Genomic DNA, 16,171 nt, shown 5'->3' on the forward strand with positions numbered 1-16,171 from the left:
TCTTTAAACACCCTGCTGTCAAAAAACAATGATGAATGGAAAAAAACGGAGAAATTCTTCCAGTGATCTTTGGGACGAATAACTTTCCTGTTGATAAACAGGTAAGTGAAACGTAAACTGGGCAAAAGTCGCGGGAAAGTGCTCTCCCTGGCCTCTCCACAGGAACGCAGCCCAACTCAGGGAGAAACCGGTTTGATTCCCAGACTCATGCGTGCTGTCTTCTGGGCTACCAGCTTTCCCACAACAAAGATGGGTTCTCCTCGCCCCAATTCCGCTTTAATGTGGGAACCAGTAGCCATCTTTCTCAAGGGCAAGTCCCAAGCAGGAAGGTCACACCCTCCCTGTTTCAGATAACGCCAGACTTCTCGAAATCAACGAGAGTCCAATCCGAATAGACATTTTCGCCGGAACCGCTTTGCCTCACGACCGGAAGAGGCTGTGTGTAAGGCCGTTGGGGGCGGAAGTGACGGGACGGTGGTAGTGGGGTAGTTGGCGGGTGGCTGAGCAGAGCCGGCCGCCATGTCCGCGGGGAGTGCGGCACATCCTGGAGCCAGCGGGTAAAGCTTCCCGGGCAAGGCTATCGCAGCGAGCATGGGGCACAGGAGAGGCGGAGGGACCATGGGAAGCCGCGTATGGGTGGAGAGGCGCTTAAGTGGGAGGTGTACACATTGGCGGGCCGGCCTTTGGGGAGAAGGATGGTAAGCAGGCCTGGGGCCCCCGATAAAGGCCGGCGGGGATCAGGGGGAGGAGGAAAGCGGGGACTTTGGGAAGGACGAGCCAAGGGGGAAGGCGAAAATGAGGGCATGTGGGAAAGAGTTTGGAGTGTTTGAAGAGGGATGACGGAGTAGAAAGGAAGTATATTCTGTAAAAGGGTTGAAAGAAGCTAGGATTTGGGAAATAACTGCAGTAATTGACTGCTTAAGAAGAGATGGGTGGGCCTGACAGGAGATAAAGGGAATATGATAGAGGGAAAAGGGGGTGCTAAGGTGTAGTAAGGGAAGGTTAATAGAAGTAAAAGCTTTGGGGCCTCATTTTCCTTTTACTTCCTGCAGGCGCCGCAGCAAATGGGACCAACCAGCTCCAGCCCCCCTTCTCTTCCTCCCACCGGCGGCCCCTGGTGGGGAGGTTACCAGCAGTGGGGGAAGCCCTGGGGGCTCCGCAGCCGCTCCCTCTGGAGCCTTGGATGCTGCGGCTGCTGTGGCTGCCAAGATCAATGCCATGCTCATGGCCAAAGGGAAGCTGAAACCGACTCAGAGTGCAGCTGACAAGGTATTTGAATTTGGACGGATTCTGCCCATTGCAGTTTTAATGGGGTTATTTTGTAATTCTGCAGTCTGACAATCATTGTGTTAATGAAGGAGAAGACGAGGTACAGTAACTTAAAGATTACTTAGTTTTGGGGTGTATCATATTTTGTTACTTGTTTTTACAAGGCAGTTTTGATTGGGCTGTGTATGTTTATGTTTATGGATCAAGTAGCTTGTTTTGTCTATGTCTGCTTAGTTCAGCTTAAGTTTTGTCTCTGTAGTGATTTAAACTAATGTATGTTTTTGATACATGTGCATTTTCCCTGAAGTCAAGAGAAGTTCAGGTAAATCAAGTGAGACATAAAATGTCATCTCTAATTAGAATTTATAGATTTAAATTTCTATTACCTAACTACAGTGCCAATTGAACGTGAACTAAAATGAATGATGTATGTATGGGTTGTTTTGCTGTTTTCACATAAATTGAAATTATTTGGTCCTTTTATAAAATCCCTGGTAAATTAAGATCTTAACAATTAGAGTGGATCTGAACTTTGAAGCTTTTCATTTACCCTGCCACAGAATGCGACCATCTTCTTGCAGGGTAACGAGTATAGAGGCTGTTTGTATTGCTAGAATGCATGCTTGCTCTTAAAAATTCTTGCAACAAATCTGTGGAATTGGAAAATTAGGTTCATGAGTGTAAAGTAACTTATGCAAGATTTGTAAATGGTAAGCACAGATTTCTGACTTGAGAGTCACCCTGGACACCTGGATGTTCAGCTTTTGCTTGAAAGCCTCTAGAGTTGGAGGATTCATTGTGTTCCAAGGCAGCCCATTCCATTGTAATTATTTGAAAAAAGTTATTTTGGCTTATTTTAAAATGTGTTTTCCCTCATTCCCATGAAGAGATGAGTTCTGCGTTTGAAAATGCAATTCATGTGAGGTGATGAACATGTAAGCATGTTTGTGGTGGTTATTTCAGTGTATGCATATATTAAAGCATCAAGTTGTACACTTCAAATGTATACAAATTTTATTTGTCAGTTAAATCTCAAGCTGGAAAAAGAAAATGCAATTCTTCATTAGCCTTCCAGTTTATCAGTAGGTATCATCCACAGAATGTTTATCAGTAGGCCATAACCTGTCTGGATACTTAAATACTTGAGTTTTGCAGAATTGGTGAGACCGTTTAGTGGATTGGAAGTTGATCATTCACTGTAATTTTATGGTTTACAATTATGTGAGTCAATTCTCCATTTGTAAGGTCTACAAAGAAAAAAGCACACTGGTGGAGATGGAATGCTCTTTGAAAATTAAAATTCTTAAAATAATGATGCTGATCATTTAAATTTAATTTTTCCTCTTAAAAGTAATCTTAAAATGATAATTGAACTCAGCAAGAGGCAACATGGTACGTAAATACTGGGTTTAGTTAGAATCAGAATACCTAGATTGGAAACCCAGAATCCCCAGTTACTCGTTGTATGGTTTTGATATCTTGAACCTGTTTCATTATCTATAATAGGGTTGGTGGTAGATATCTGTGCAGTCCAGCACAGTAGTCACTAGCCACCTGTGGCTATTTGAATTAAAATTTGAGCTAAAAATAAAATTTTAAATTTTGTTTCTTGGTCACATTAGCTACATTTCACATGCTAAACAGCCTCTAGTTGGCTAGAGGTACCCATGTTGGACTCCTAGATAGAGAACAGCTAACATCAAAACAGAAAGTTGTGTTGGGCAACACTGATGTATATACCTTTAAAAGTGGCCCTAAGAATTCAGTGAGATGAGATGTGTAAATGTATAGGGAAAAGGGCTAAACAAAGATGAGATATTGTTGAGTCTATTTAGTTTGCCTCTACATTTAAAACATGTATAAATTGTATTTTATCTTCTTGGAGCAGATTTGCTAGACATTGGTCTGGGGCAGCTAAGGGTTGGAGAAGGCCATTTTGAGATTACAGTTTTTTCAGATAATACTCAAAACCCAGCCATCTGAAGTTGTCTGTAGTTTAAATTGACAGAAACTAGATCAGGTTTTAGGATGTTACTTGGTTTTTCATCTGTTCTCTTTGTTCTAACTTAATGGACAGTAATGAGGTGCTAATAAGATACAACTTAAAAGTGTTTTTGAGATCATTGCAACAGTGGAATTCATTGCATTTGATGTGTTGTGACTGTAGTGTTGGCACAAAGGCAACTTCCCTTTACACAAATGAAACGTATGAGTTGTTGGACTCTGCATTGTGCATTGGACTCTACCCTGTATTTTACTACACATTCAGCTAGCTAATCGAGCTGTAAAGCATTGTAACGTGTCCCTTTAATTTTCCTTTTGGAGATTGCAGCTTCTAGTCCATAAAGTTTCTGTAATTATATGGTCATAAAAATGCACACATGGCCAAAGTCAGAGAAATACAATGATGGCCTTCAAGTAAGTTGAGTATACTTGGTGTCATTTTTGTGAGATTTTGTTTGCTTGTTACTCATTTATGAAGAATTATCAAGGATTGTTTTAAAGTGTGTTTACAGGCAGATAAAAGGAAAGGCCAGGAGGGGGCAGGTCTTGGGAAGGGGTAGTTGTAAATTGGACAGTGAAAAGATCCTATTTCATCATATAAACTTTTAAATCTAATTTCTTTTTTTTGTAGCTTCAGGCCCCTGGCAAAGGCCTAACTAGCAATAAAAGCAAGGATGACCTGGTGGTAGCTGAAGTAGAGATCAACGATGTCCCTCTTACGTGTAGGAACTTGTTGACTCGAGGACAGACTCAAGATGAGGTATGGAGATCTCAGGCCTCTTTGGGGAAGGTGGTGGGTAGATAAAGTTTCAGAAGAGGAAGACCTCTAAACATAGACAAAGAGGAGGTTTATTTATGAGTGGGTTTTGATCACAGTTCCAAAGTCAGGATCGGGTTTAATTTAATTGCAGAGGTACTTATTAGTGAAGGTAAAGAAACAGATAGGGGTGAATTCCCGTGGTTGGTTTGAGTAAAAAACAGTGGAATAAAAATTTCAGATATAGGACAAGACTCAGTCCTGCCTATTGGTCGAATGAATGAATGTGGAAGAATCTATCCTGCTACCTGTCATTCATATCAATCAGTTGCCACATCATCTTTTTAATAGAATGTTTCCTTTCTAGATCAGTCGACTTAGTGGGGCTGCAGTGTCAACTCGAGGGAGATTTATGACAACTGAGGAGAAGGCCAAAGTGGGACCAGGGTGGGTATGCATATTCTCTACTTTGGGGAAGGGTTGGACATATGATTCATATTAATTTCATATTTTTAATTCTTGACAAATATGTGTAACTGATTGGTTCATAACGGTACACAGATAGGTACACACACACATGCTTTATGGCAGAATTTGGGGCGTCTCAGACAGTTGTAAGAAGAGTTTGGCAGCTACTTCCTATTCCTTTTTTTTTTTAATTCACAGTGTTTTTATTTGAACAAATTACACGAAAGTATGGAGGATAGTAATTGTTGACATTTAACAATATACTTCTAAATTTTTTTTCCTATGGAAATATTTCCCCTCGACAAACGACCTCATATTTTGTTGTCATCTACCTTTTCCAAAAAAAAAAAATCCTTTCTCAAACTGTTTATTGCCTCTATAATTCCAGGTTGTAGGTTATTGGCATAAAGATGTTATTTTTAGTTTTATCCCTTCCCATATTCAGTTTTTGAGGCTAGGTACTCAGGCAGTACAACATTTTTCACATTGGCTTAAACTAAATGTAATTAGAAGGCAAAATTTGCTCCCCCCAAACCAAAAATATGTTTCCACTTCGTATATGTGCTGGTTGCTATTTTGAAATTTCTGTCTTTATAAAGAGTTATTTTTCACCTACAGCTTTTTAGTAACTATGATTATCGATTATCTTCTCCATTCTTATAATCATTCTGACTCTAAGCTACTTTACATTTAGAATCTAAAGAGCCTTCTCAGTTGAGAGAAATTATCTGTGTGCTACTGTTATTTTTGCCGCATTTATTTGGATAGCCAAGAGCACATTTGCCCATAACCTCTTAGACAACCAGTAAAAAGGAAATCTGTTCTCAAACACTGGGTTGCTTCAGTTAACTAGACAGTAATATTTACAAGCCTATAGGAACAGATTTGATCCCTGGGTGGGTCAGTTAAGCAACCAAAAAAGTTTATTCTTTCCCCAGGCATGTTCTTAGGAATTAACTAGCAACAGCTGTCACTCTGTCTATGGTCCCTTTTACTTTACTTAGCTGGAAATTATAAGCATTACAAATTAGATTTGGTGACCCATTTGGCTCCTTGGGTTATGGCCAGTTTGGCATCATCATTTTATATTTCTCTTATAGGGATCGTCCATTATATCTTCATGTTCAGGGCCAGACACGAGAATTAGTGGACAGTAAGTAATGATTTTGGCTCATTTACCGCTTTTTGTGAAGGACACAGTACAGGGCCAAATGTAATATGTTGACAGTGTTGCTGATGGCTATTCTAACTCTTGTTTATGAACTACTTAATGAGTGTACGTGAGGCCTTAGAGAGGTTGGGAGCCCCATACTTTGGTAATCTATAAAGTGAGTTAATATATGAGTACTTGGCATGGGCCTATGTTTGTTATTGGGTGCTTATCAGCTCATTCGTTTCTTTGGTGTAGCATCTTACTATCTGTGTTTTTCTCTAGGAGCAGTGAACCGAATCAAAGAAATTATCACCAACGGGGTGGTCAAAGCTGCCACAGGGACGAGTCCAACTTTTAATGGTGCAACAGTCACTGTCTATCACCAGCCAGCGCCCATTGCACAGCTGTCTCCAGCTGTTAGCCAGAAGCCTCCTTTCCAATCAGGGGTATGTTTTATGGAGAGACCGTTAACGGCATCATTTCTGTAGAAATGATACATGCCAAAGATAAAGTATGAAGAAAAAAACAAAATCCTGGAATTCTAATCTGAAGGTTAACCCACTATTGATGTCCTATTAATGAACCAACCGTATAGGTTTCCAAGATGTAGTGAACATCTAAACACACATCTTTTTATACTGTTACATTCTAGGGGATTGATAGGTCAAGCATATACACATTGTACATTTTGAAGTTAGTGGTTTGAATTCTTAACCATGATGGCAGCTGGAGGACTAAGAAGGCTGAGTCTGATGAAGCAAGACTTTGCTGATACCATCCTCCTAGAAAAAAGGGTTGGAGAGAGCAGCCCTCATTGGAGAATATCACAGGGCTGACTGTACTACCCAACACTTGACTCCAGTTTTATAGGAGATTGTCTTGGCTCTAATTTCTTACTAACTTAACATCAGTTGAGGGAAGTAGATTTGCTTACTCGGTATTGAGTCTTGGGTTTTCATCTCTTAAATAGATCTTGCTGAACAGAGTGAGTTGGTAACGTAGGTAGATGCATGGAATAAGTAGTTCTTATTTAAAGTGAGCTACTTTCTAAGGTTTATTTTTATGGGCTCAGAAGAAATTATAGGGGGTCCTTATTCTGTAAGTGATTAAAAGTATCTGGAGGATTAAATTATTTGCATAATGATATTTAAGATTAGAATTATGTATTCTCTGTCTAATCTGAGGTATTCTGTTCTTCTACAGATGCATTATGTTCAAGATAAATTGTTCGTGGGTCTAGAACATGCTGTGCCCACTTTTAATGTCAAGGAGAAAGTAGAAGGTCCTGGCTGCTCATATTTGCAGCACATTCAGATCGAAACAGGTGCCAAAGTCTTTCTACGAGGCAAAGGTTCAGGCTGCATTGAGCCAGCATCTGGCCGAGAAGCTTTTGAACCTATGTATATTTACATCAGGTATGGATGGATGGGGCTGAGGACATTTGAATACATGTCAGCTGATCACTATAGGAAGAAATGAGTCAAAAGGAGTAAGAGAAAATGGGCTTAATAACCCATAACAAAGGGAACTTAGGTAAATACTACCAGTAGTCACTTTATAATTAGGTAATAAAAACCGTTTAATTACCAGGTGGAATTACCGTTTTTAGTATTTAAGTCCTTGGATTTCATACCAGTCTGTGATACTGAAATAAGCTGTGATAGACCTAAAATAGCTTTCATTTAAACTTATGGTAATACTAGTACATTTTACAGTAATGTACATTATTTTTTTCTTCAAATCAAGAGAAAGAGACCAATAGAATATTTGTGGTAATGATACTAGTTGTACCTTAAATAGTTGATGAAGTTTTGTGTTCCTATTTTGTGATTTTCAGAAATTTAGATTTGTACTACACTGAATATATGAAATTTATAAAATAGCATATAATTTTTTTTTTTTTTTTTTGAGAGGGCATCTCTCATATTTATTGATCAAATGGTTGTTAACAACAATAAAATTCAGTATAGGGGGGACAATGCTCAATGTACAATCAATCCATCTCAAGCCTAATTCTCGTCAGTCTCCAATCTTCTGAAGCATAACAAACAAGTTCTTACATGGTGAACGAATTCTTGCACAGTGAATAAATTCTTACATGGTGAACGGTACAAGGGGCATTCATCACAGAAACTTTCGGTTTTGATCATGCATTATGACCTATAAACAATCAGGTCAAATATGAATATTCGTTTGATTTTTGTACTTGATATATATGTTGATCCCACATTTCTCCTATTATTATTTTTATTTTTAATAAAAAAAATAGCATATAATTTTTATAAAATGTATTTATAATATTTATAAATACATAAAATTTATAAAAGTGAAAGCAGAATTCTGTGTCCTTTATTTTTCTCCTCTTTAAATTCTTGGTTCTTACTCCTTTGCAGTCATCCCAAACCAGAAGGCCTGGCTGCTGCCAAGAAGCTCTGTGAGAATCTCTTGCAAACAGTGAGTTACATTTGTATGATCCTCATTCAGAAGAGCCTTTGCCATTTTGGACTCTGTCCTAGTTATTTTCCCTACCTAGTTTCCTAGGGTTGCCATATCAAATTACCCCAAACCAGGTGACTTCTACAACAACAGAAATTTATTCTTTCACAGTTTAGGAAGCCAGAAGTCCCGAATCAAGGTGTGGGTAGGGTTGGTTCCTTCTGAAGAGCTCGGAGAGGTTGCCTGCAGTTTTTGGCATTCTTTGCCTTGTGTTGACATAGCTCCAAATCTCTGCCACATCTTCACTTGACCTCCTTCCCTGTGTCTCCGTGTCTCTTCTAAGCCAGTAGCAGTCACTGGATTTAGGGTCCAGCCTAATCCAGTGTGATCTCATTTTAATGACCTGTATCTGCAAAGACCTTGTTTTCAAATGAGGTCATAATCTGAGATTCTGGGCAGACATGAATTTGGGGGACACTGTTCAAACCACTGCCCCATTCTGGCAACTAGCACTAACACTTCTAATCTTGGTCAAGTGTTTTGCTATGGATATTTCAAATTCTTTTTGTTATTAGCCTTAGTTAAAGTAAGGGTAGAACTATAATAGTTTTAAAACCAGCTACCAATGCCTTAGGGATAATTCCCTGTTTGATTATTCATTCATTTTATTATGTAATCAAATAACCAAAAGTTAAAACATAGGGCTGTTTTTACAGTATCTACAGGAAATCGGGTTTGGGGGTTGAATATGGTCAACCTTGTGTTATTTGGTATTTAAGGATGTATTGTGGGAAGCTATTGTTTCTCTGCTTTTGTGAAATAACTTGATTTACCAACCTTGTACCAGATAACTTCCCTGACTGTTCCCAATCTTTTTCTTTCTCCTTGAAATCTAGTACTTAGTAAAATGCTTATAATGAAGAACAGGATGGGGGGAAGTGAACTGTTTATTAAACCATGAACTCCTTGAGGACACATCACCCAGGGAATACAAGAACGAAGGAATTTTCAGTTATACTTACAACTTGGAATTTCTTAACTGCTTAATTTCTGTGGCTCTCTGACCAACTTTGTACCCTAGAATTGGGTCTAGTTTGGAGGATTTAGGGTGTTCCTGATGTCCATGCATCTGATTCTCACAACATGGTCTAATAACTTACAATTGTAGTTTATTAAAGCTTAAACAAGTCTAAATTTGATTGAAACATCAATGGAAATACTTTAATTCCTAATTACTTTGGTTTTAGAGTTATATAATCACACCCTTATAAATACTCAGTGAATTGGGACTGTCCCGTATTAATTTGTTTTCCATTTTCTTTCAGGTTCATGCCGAATACTCTAGATTTGTGAATCAAATCAATACTGCTGTACCTTTACCAGGTGTGTATGTCTTGCAGTATTTAAAAATTTATTTTGCTAGTGATTTTTATGTATAAAATTGTATACTTGAGACTAGAATAACTGTGCCAGGGCACCAGTAATGTTCCCTTCAACTTAGGGTAATTTGGAAAGTCATTCATGCCTCAGAATTTTTCTTCCCTAGAGATTAAGTTTATTATTCAGCTAAAATGTCTCATTCTGCTGCAGCTGATTAAACACTTTTTTTCTTCCCCCTCAGGCTATACACAACCCTCTGCTATAAGTAGTGTCCCTCCTCAACCACCATATTATCCATCCAATGGCTATCAGTCTGGTTACCCTGTTGTTCCCCCTCCTCAGCAGCCAGTTCAGCCTCCCTACGGAGTACCAAGCATAGTGCCACCCGCTGTTTCATTGGCACCTGGAGTCTTGCCAGCATTACCTACTGGAGTCCCCCCTGTGCCAACACAATACCCGATAACACAAGTGCAGCCTCCAGCTAGCACTGGACAGGTAGGATGCCAGGGTCTGCAACGTGATACCATTGACTTAGGAACCTGGGGCAGGGAAGGGGTGGAAAGGTGCAGCATTGCTCAGAAGTGATATGTAACGAGGTATTTTGTTTCTGTTGTCTTCCTGTGTTCCCACCACTAAATATACGTGAATACTTCGGAATAGCGTGTACATGTGTGTATTCATCCTAGGGTTTACAGTTAGTTTCACAGATCTTGCCACTAGATAGTTGAGAGTTGGGGAATCTTTCTGTAAAGGGACAGAAGGTGAATATTTCAGGCTTGGTGGTACATAACATTCTCTGTCGTAACTACTGCCCTGTGTGGTAGCAAACAAGCAGCCACAGACAATACCAGATGAATGAGTATGGCTGTGTTCCAATGAAACTTGGTTAACAAAAACAGGTGGCAGGCCAGAATCATAGTTTGCCATACTGTGGGCCATCATTTGTCTGCCCCTGGCTTTGCAGTGTTAGGAAAGTCCTCAGGGAGAAGGGGGCTGGACTACAACACACCTCTGAATGAGCTGCTAATTTTAGCAAGAAATACTATACTTATACGTGTGTTCCTGGGCCGAGAGGTAAATGATCTTACCAAATTTAAGGATTGTAAATGTTGGCATGTTTCTCAAACTATGTTAGAAACTATAATTTGAGGAAAAGCCAAATCATCTAGATAGATTATGTACAATCCTTAGAGGCACGGGAAGGACTGAGAGCATGGTAATGGATTTATGGCAGGCCCTTCTCTGTGGGCTTCTCATAGTGTACCCATGCCAGAGTAAACCGCAGCCTTGAACCATTGCCCAGCCTCCTTACCTGTGGGCTGTAGGCACTGATGGGGGTTGCACATTGTGAGACAAAAAAGGGTTTATGAACTAATTCTGTTCATGGTCACTAGTCATAATTATTTTGCCTTTTTTATTTAGGCAGAGCTGTAGTTCTCCAGATTTGAGCCACACTCATTTGAATTAGGCAGTATAGTAGAGTGCCTAAAGACTGTAGGTATAGAGAGACTGCCAGGGTTCACCATACTTCCCTATTTTTGTGTTGTGTGATCTTGGGATATAAATTAACCTATCCAGGCTTTGATTTTCCTTATGCATAAAGTGGCTATAAATAGCAATATCTCAGGGTTACAAGGATTTAGTAAGTTGGTCGTTATTAGCCTTTTGTTGTTATTATTAAGAGCTCTTTTTAGAAGTGCTTGTTTTGTCTAGTACATACTGCCTTTTGATCACCCCTTTATTCCTTTTTGGAACAACATTTTAAAACAGACAGACTTGCTTTTTTTTATTATTTTTAATTGAAGTATCATTGATATACAGTCTTAATGTTGGTTTCACATGTTCAACACATTGATTCAATAGTTACCCATATTATTAAATCCTCGCCCCCTCTACTGTAGTTACTATCTATTGACATAGAATCATTGACTGTATTCTCCATGCTGTACTACTGTCCACTGCCCTTTACCTACTTACATTGCGATTGCGAATTATTGTGTCCCCACTGGCCCCAACCCCCCTCCTTGGTTACCACTAGTCATTTCTCAGTGTCTGTAAGTCTACTGCTAGATGTTAACAGCTGTTGCCTTTCTTACAAGCATTTATGATCCAGAAAGAGCTAATCACCTTGACTAAGGGCTTTAAATAAGAGAAAGTTGCATAATCACTTCTGAACTAAGTAAGTGGTTGGGAGTTTTTGTTTGTCGATGGTCACATTTGCTTTTAACAACCCAAATACACAGCTCCTGAGAGTTCAGACCACTGTAGAGATTGTCAGTCTCATGTTTCCCTACTGTGGAAGTAGGAAGCCAAGGTGACACAATTACCAAATGATACATGAAGGCAACTGAGGACCAGAAAATCAAAGATTCATATGATGCGTGTTCATTAAAGTGTGTTGCTGCCAATGTTGACTTGTTCCTTTGTTGGTCGTTCTCACACTCTTCTCTCCCTTGGTTTGTTTTGGTCCCAGAGTCCGATGAGTGGGCCTTTTATTCCTGCTGCTCCGGTCAAAACTGCCTTACCAGCTGGCCCCCAGCCCCAGCCCCCGCCCCAGTCCCCACTCCCAACTCAGCCCCAGGCGCAGAAGAGGCGCTTCACAGAGGAGCTGCCAGATGAACGAGAATCTGGACTTCTTGGATACCAGGTTAAATAAAATATCCTGTCTTACTTTACTCATCCTATCCTACTACATTATATTCTCCCTTTAAAGAAAGATAAATTCACATCTGTATCAACTGTTCTCCCAATACTAGGATTTCTGCTTTCTGGAATCTATTTAGATTAGGTTTTTATCTTTGGGGGATTAATTTAAAGGAAGAGTGATTCCCTCTTGGCGGGGTTCTGTCGTTGGAGTCAGCACGATCAGAGAATACAAAGCTCTGTGCCTGGAGAGCGGTCTCCAGTGACTAGCATCCGGAAGGAGTTCTGTGCTTCCTCTTACTCACGTAGCAGACTTTTGAAAGCCTTATAGTTCTAACTTCCCTGTGTGTCTCACCAAAAGCTGTCATTTACCAATATGTGGTTTGTATTTAAAATCTGGGCCTTCAATTATTGCTCTTTCCCCTTGCTAAAAAAGAAGGTGATTTCTTTCTCCAATCCCTACCCTGACCACCACTCCCCCCACCAAAAAAGAAGAGAGGAGGCCAGAAATGGAGTAATTCTGTGCATACACATAATTGTAAACAGTCATTCACTAAGCCATTTTTTAATATTAAAATATGTAGTTTTGGTGCAATTTCATTTTATCCAGAGAAGCACCTTTACTTTTTGCCAGAATCCTTGAAGCGTTCTTTGAAACAAACTTTGAAGCATTTCTTTATAGTTTATAACTAGGTTTGTATAAGCCAGTTAAGCTACGGATAGTGGAAAAGAGATGAAGCATAGTTGAGCACAACATCCCTGACCAAGTCCTGCAGAGAAAAATCTCTACTTCAACTGTAACTGTAGCATATAATTAACTGTAGTTAGCTCTGTAGTATATAATATATATAATAACTGTAACTGTACTCCAGAGTGGTGTAAAGTTTTATCAGAAAGATGAGGCACTTGACAGTTACATTAAGGAGCTAAAGTCAATGCAGCAGTTGTAGATTTGCTAATGCCACTGTATTTTTCTGCTCATAGCATGGACCCATTCATATGACTAATTTAGGTACAGGCTTCTCCAGTCAGAGTGAGATTGAAGGTGCAGCATCGAAGCCAGCAAGTTCCTCAGGCAAAGAGCGAGAGAGGGACAGGTAAGTTGTTAGTTGGATCGTAATTAGTGTGAATGTGTTCAGATGTCATTTGCACTTAAGGACCATTGCTATGAGTTGCTCTGTTTTAAGGCTGAAATGAAATTATTTGGGTCAGACAAGCTCTCGCTTGTTGTAATTGATGCAATAATGGAAAGTACAGTGAGAGGCCTTTCAGTCTGAGAAGCAGCTATACTCAGCTTTAAATAGTTTAGTACTTGCTTATTCCAGCATCTTTGTTTATTTTCATCTTCTGTCTGCATCCTGGCAGATAAAACTTTCCATTTTCCAAAGGGTGGGCAGTGACAGAAGTATTATGTGATCAAGCCATTTTTTCTCCTTAGAATCATAGACTGTTGTGGATGGAGGTGGAATGGGAGTCCAGCCTGCCATCCAGTGCTTGAATTCTTTCCTATATTAGCCTTTGTAAGATGGGGCTGACTTCCCACAACAATTCATTCAGTTTTTGGCATGGCCTGGCTGCTACGTAAACAGGCCTTTATAATCTTGATAACTTGAAGGGTAGGGGGTCAAGTAGAAGGGTTGAAATTAATGTTAAAATGAACTTGAAAGATTATCTACGGATTATTATTATTCTACTGTTTATCTATTGGGGAAGTTAAAATTGACTGAATTTGTCTGGAAGAGTATTTTACTTTTTCTTTTTACAGGCAGTTGATGCCTCCACCAGCCTTCCCGGTGACTGGAATAAAAACAGAGTCTGATGACAGGAATGGGTCTGGGAACGTGACAGGGAGCCATGGTGAGTAAGGTGTCACTGGGGAAACAAGGGAGTGGCTGAGACTGGTCTTAAACTATTAGTTTTCTAACGTGATGTTCGTTCAGGTGTTTAATCCAACCTCATCTACTGGCTAATGAGAATACTTTTTTTTATTTGTAAGGACAGTGTAAGTTACACAGCCTTTTATTTTCAACCAACGTGTGTCTAGAAAAGAGTCGACTTATATTGTATACATAGCATCAGTGACACTAAAATTCTAGGAAATACTAATGATTGGTAGGTCATTTCAATATTTTGTTGCCTTTGCTGTCTGAATATCTGGAGTCATCTAATTCTGATTTTTAAAAGACTGATTTTTCCTGTATTGGGAGCTGAGCTACATCTCCCTTCATAGCTCTATTGGTCGTGAATGGTCAGCCAATGGCTGTTATAAAAATTGTAGCTTCTTCGTATCCCAGAACTCTAAATTCTGTAGAGGTATATGGGATCGTTTTTCTTCTTTGCCTGTAGTCATAGTAAAAATGAACAGAAGAAAATACATTTTTTTCTTTTCCTCTTTTCTTTTAACTCTTTAAAAGGTGAAATATCAGCCTCCAGAGACTCACTTGCTAACTTTCCTTTTTTTTCTTTTTTCTTTTTTTTTTTTTTTTTTTGTGTTTCTTTTTTCTTTCTCTGTTTTCTTACATGGTTCTGATGGACTCACATTTGCTGATGCTGGTGCTGTTTTTCGTGTGACCTTCAACGTCTTTGGGTGACCATTGACCCTGTGACCTCAAACCTGGTGTCCAACTAACCACTTACAATTAACATCTTTTTTTTATTAACGATTTTATGGTATTATCTTTTTTTTTCCTTGTGGGGAATGGGGTTGGGGTTGTTTTTTCTATTCTAGATTATCCAGTCAAGAAGATGAAAACTACAGAGAAGGGATTTGGCTTGGTTGCTTATGCTGCAGATTCATCTGATGAAGAGGAGGAACATGGAGGTCATAAAAATGCAAGTAGTTTTCCACAGGGCTGGAGTTTGGGGTATCAGTACCCTTCATCACAACCACGTGCTAAACAACAGATGCCGTTCTGGATGGCCCCATAGGAAACGGAACAGAGTTGTGACCCTCGGTGACTCTTCTTTAGCAATAATGCATGCATTTGATTTAACAAGACTCTGGGCCTGTACTGAGAACCATCTTGGACTTTTGCAGAAGTTAGAGATGCAGTGTCCCCTTTCTTAAAGGGGTCTTATTCAAACATCTTTATTTCTGCAGTGGCATAGCATCTGTCAAACTGTATTAGAATCACAAATTTGTTTCAGAAGTTTTTTAACAGTTGGTCAAACGTGCTTGTTCATCAGAGCATCTCAACAGGGTCATTCCAGTACACACTTGACCTGGTCCAGCCTTTTCCAAATGAGTGGCCTCTATTCTGATGTAAAGAAAGTTTTATTTGTATTTTACTATTGTTCGGTTGATTTTGATAACAAGTGGTTACAAACAAAGCCTTACTATTTATTAGTGGGGAAATGATTTTAAGGCCATTCTTTCCTCTCAGTACTTAAATCTAAAAATAACTCATACATATTTCATTTTTAGATTCTTTCTGTTTTGGAAATTGTGGTTTCACTAATTTAAAACTTTTCGATATAGCTGGATCCCGGGTAGGAAAATGAAGGGTTTTTTCTTTTTTTTCATTATGTTTTTTTATTGGGATGATCCAAAGTTGGCACCTTCAGGCACTCTTATCTCAGAAAGCCATTGTTAATTTTTATTGCCTGTCTTAATAAGTTCCTTGTCTTCAACTGGGTCAGAGAAAACTACTTGATCAAAATCTGGTCAGAACTCATCAGAGAAATGAAATGCAGTGGTCTGTCTCTCAGAACTGGTTGCAGCTAAAAGAGAGATTTGACTGCTCACAATAGGACGGTGGACTTAGTAACTGAAATTGGAACCTGTCGTTTTTCTTGGCATTACAAGTTTTGCCAAAAGAACTTTTTTGTATCAAATATTGATGTGTGAAAGTAAAGGGGCTAGTCTGCTGAACCAGGAGTAGTTTGAGATACTGAACTGTTATTTTTGCACATTTTGAATACTTTGCAGGCTGGCTTTGTAAGAACTTATCCTCTGGTTTCCTATATGTTGTAAATATTTAGACCATAATTTCATTATAAATAAATGTATAAATATTCTGCTTGTGGTTTGTTCTTCTCACTCATCTGTACATTAAAATTCA

The 16,171-nt window shown here is 39.2% G+C and overlaps 1 protein-coding gene and 2 non-coding genes across 4 annotated transcripts; all 3 read left to right on the plus strand.

Moving 5' to 3' along the window:
• Positions 1-446: 446 nt before the first annotated feature.
• KHDC4 (KH domain containing 4, pre-mRNA splicing factor) lies at positions 447-16,129 on the plus strand. 2 transcript variants are annotated; one of them, XM_017673020.3, is made up of 14 exons: positions 447-557; positions 1,053-1,269; positions 3,905-4,033; positions 4,398-4,477; positions 5,599-5,651; positions 5,934-6,097; positions 6,855-7,066; positions 8,045-8,105; positions 9,413-9,470; positions 9,709-9,962; positions 11,941-12,114; positions 13,095-13,207; positions 13,876-13,967; positions 14,839-16,129. In XM_017673020.3, exons 1-14 carry the CDS (start codon positions 520-522, stop codon positions 15,036-15,038), a joined length of 1,845 nt encoding a protein of 614 aa, XP_017528509.1. In that variant the 5' UTR covers positions 447-519; the 3' UTR covers positions 15,039-16,129. The 2 variants fall into 2 exon arrangements, with proteins under 2 accessions (XP_017528509.1, XP_017528510.1); XM_017673021.3 differs by having other exon boundaries at positions 13,123-13,207; positions 13,876-15,042.
• LOC118972131 (small Cajal body-specific RNA 4) lies at positions 6,377-6,505 on the plus strand. Its single transcript, XR_005060962.1, has one exon.
• On the plus strand, positions 10,679-10,815 carry LOC118972129 (small nucleolar RNA SNORA42/SNORA80 family). The gene has a single exon (XR_005060960.1). It is a non-coding gene; the product is annotated as a small nucleolar RNA SNORA42/SNORA80 family (small nucleolar RNA).
• Positions 16,130-16,171: the final 42 nt, after the last annotated feature.

The sequence above is a fragment of the Manis javanica genome, chromosome 14 (genome assembly GCF_040802235.1).
Source record: "Manis javanica isolate MJ-LG chromosome 14, MJ_LKY, whole genome shotgun sequence".
In the NCBI taxonomy this organism is placed as follows: Eukaryota; Metazoa; Chordata; class Mammalia; order Pholidota; family Manidae; genus Manis; species Manis javanica.

Bases quoted from the DNA above. Each gene is read 5' to 3' on its own strand.
- KHDC4 (XM_017673020.3), top strand. From the start codon at position 520: ATGTCCGCGGGGAGTGCGGCACATCCTGGAGCCAGCGG. The intron at 5,652-5,933 runs GTAAGTAATGAT...GTTTTTCTCTAG, and splicing joins GACACGAGAATTAGTGGACA to GAGCAGTGAACCGAATCAAA. The intron at 6,098-6,854 runs GTATGTTTTATG...GTTCTTCTACAG, and splicing joins AGCCTCCTTTCCAATCAGGG to ATGCATTATGTTCAAGATAA.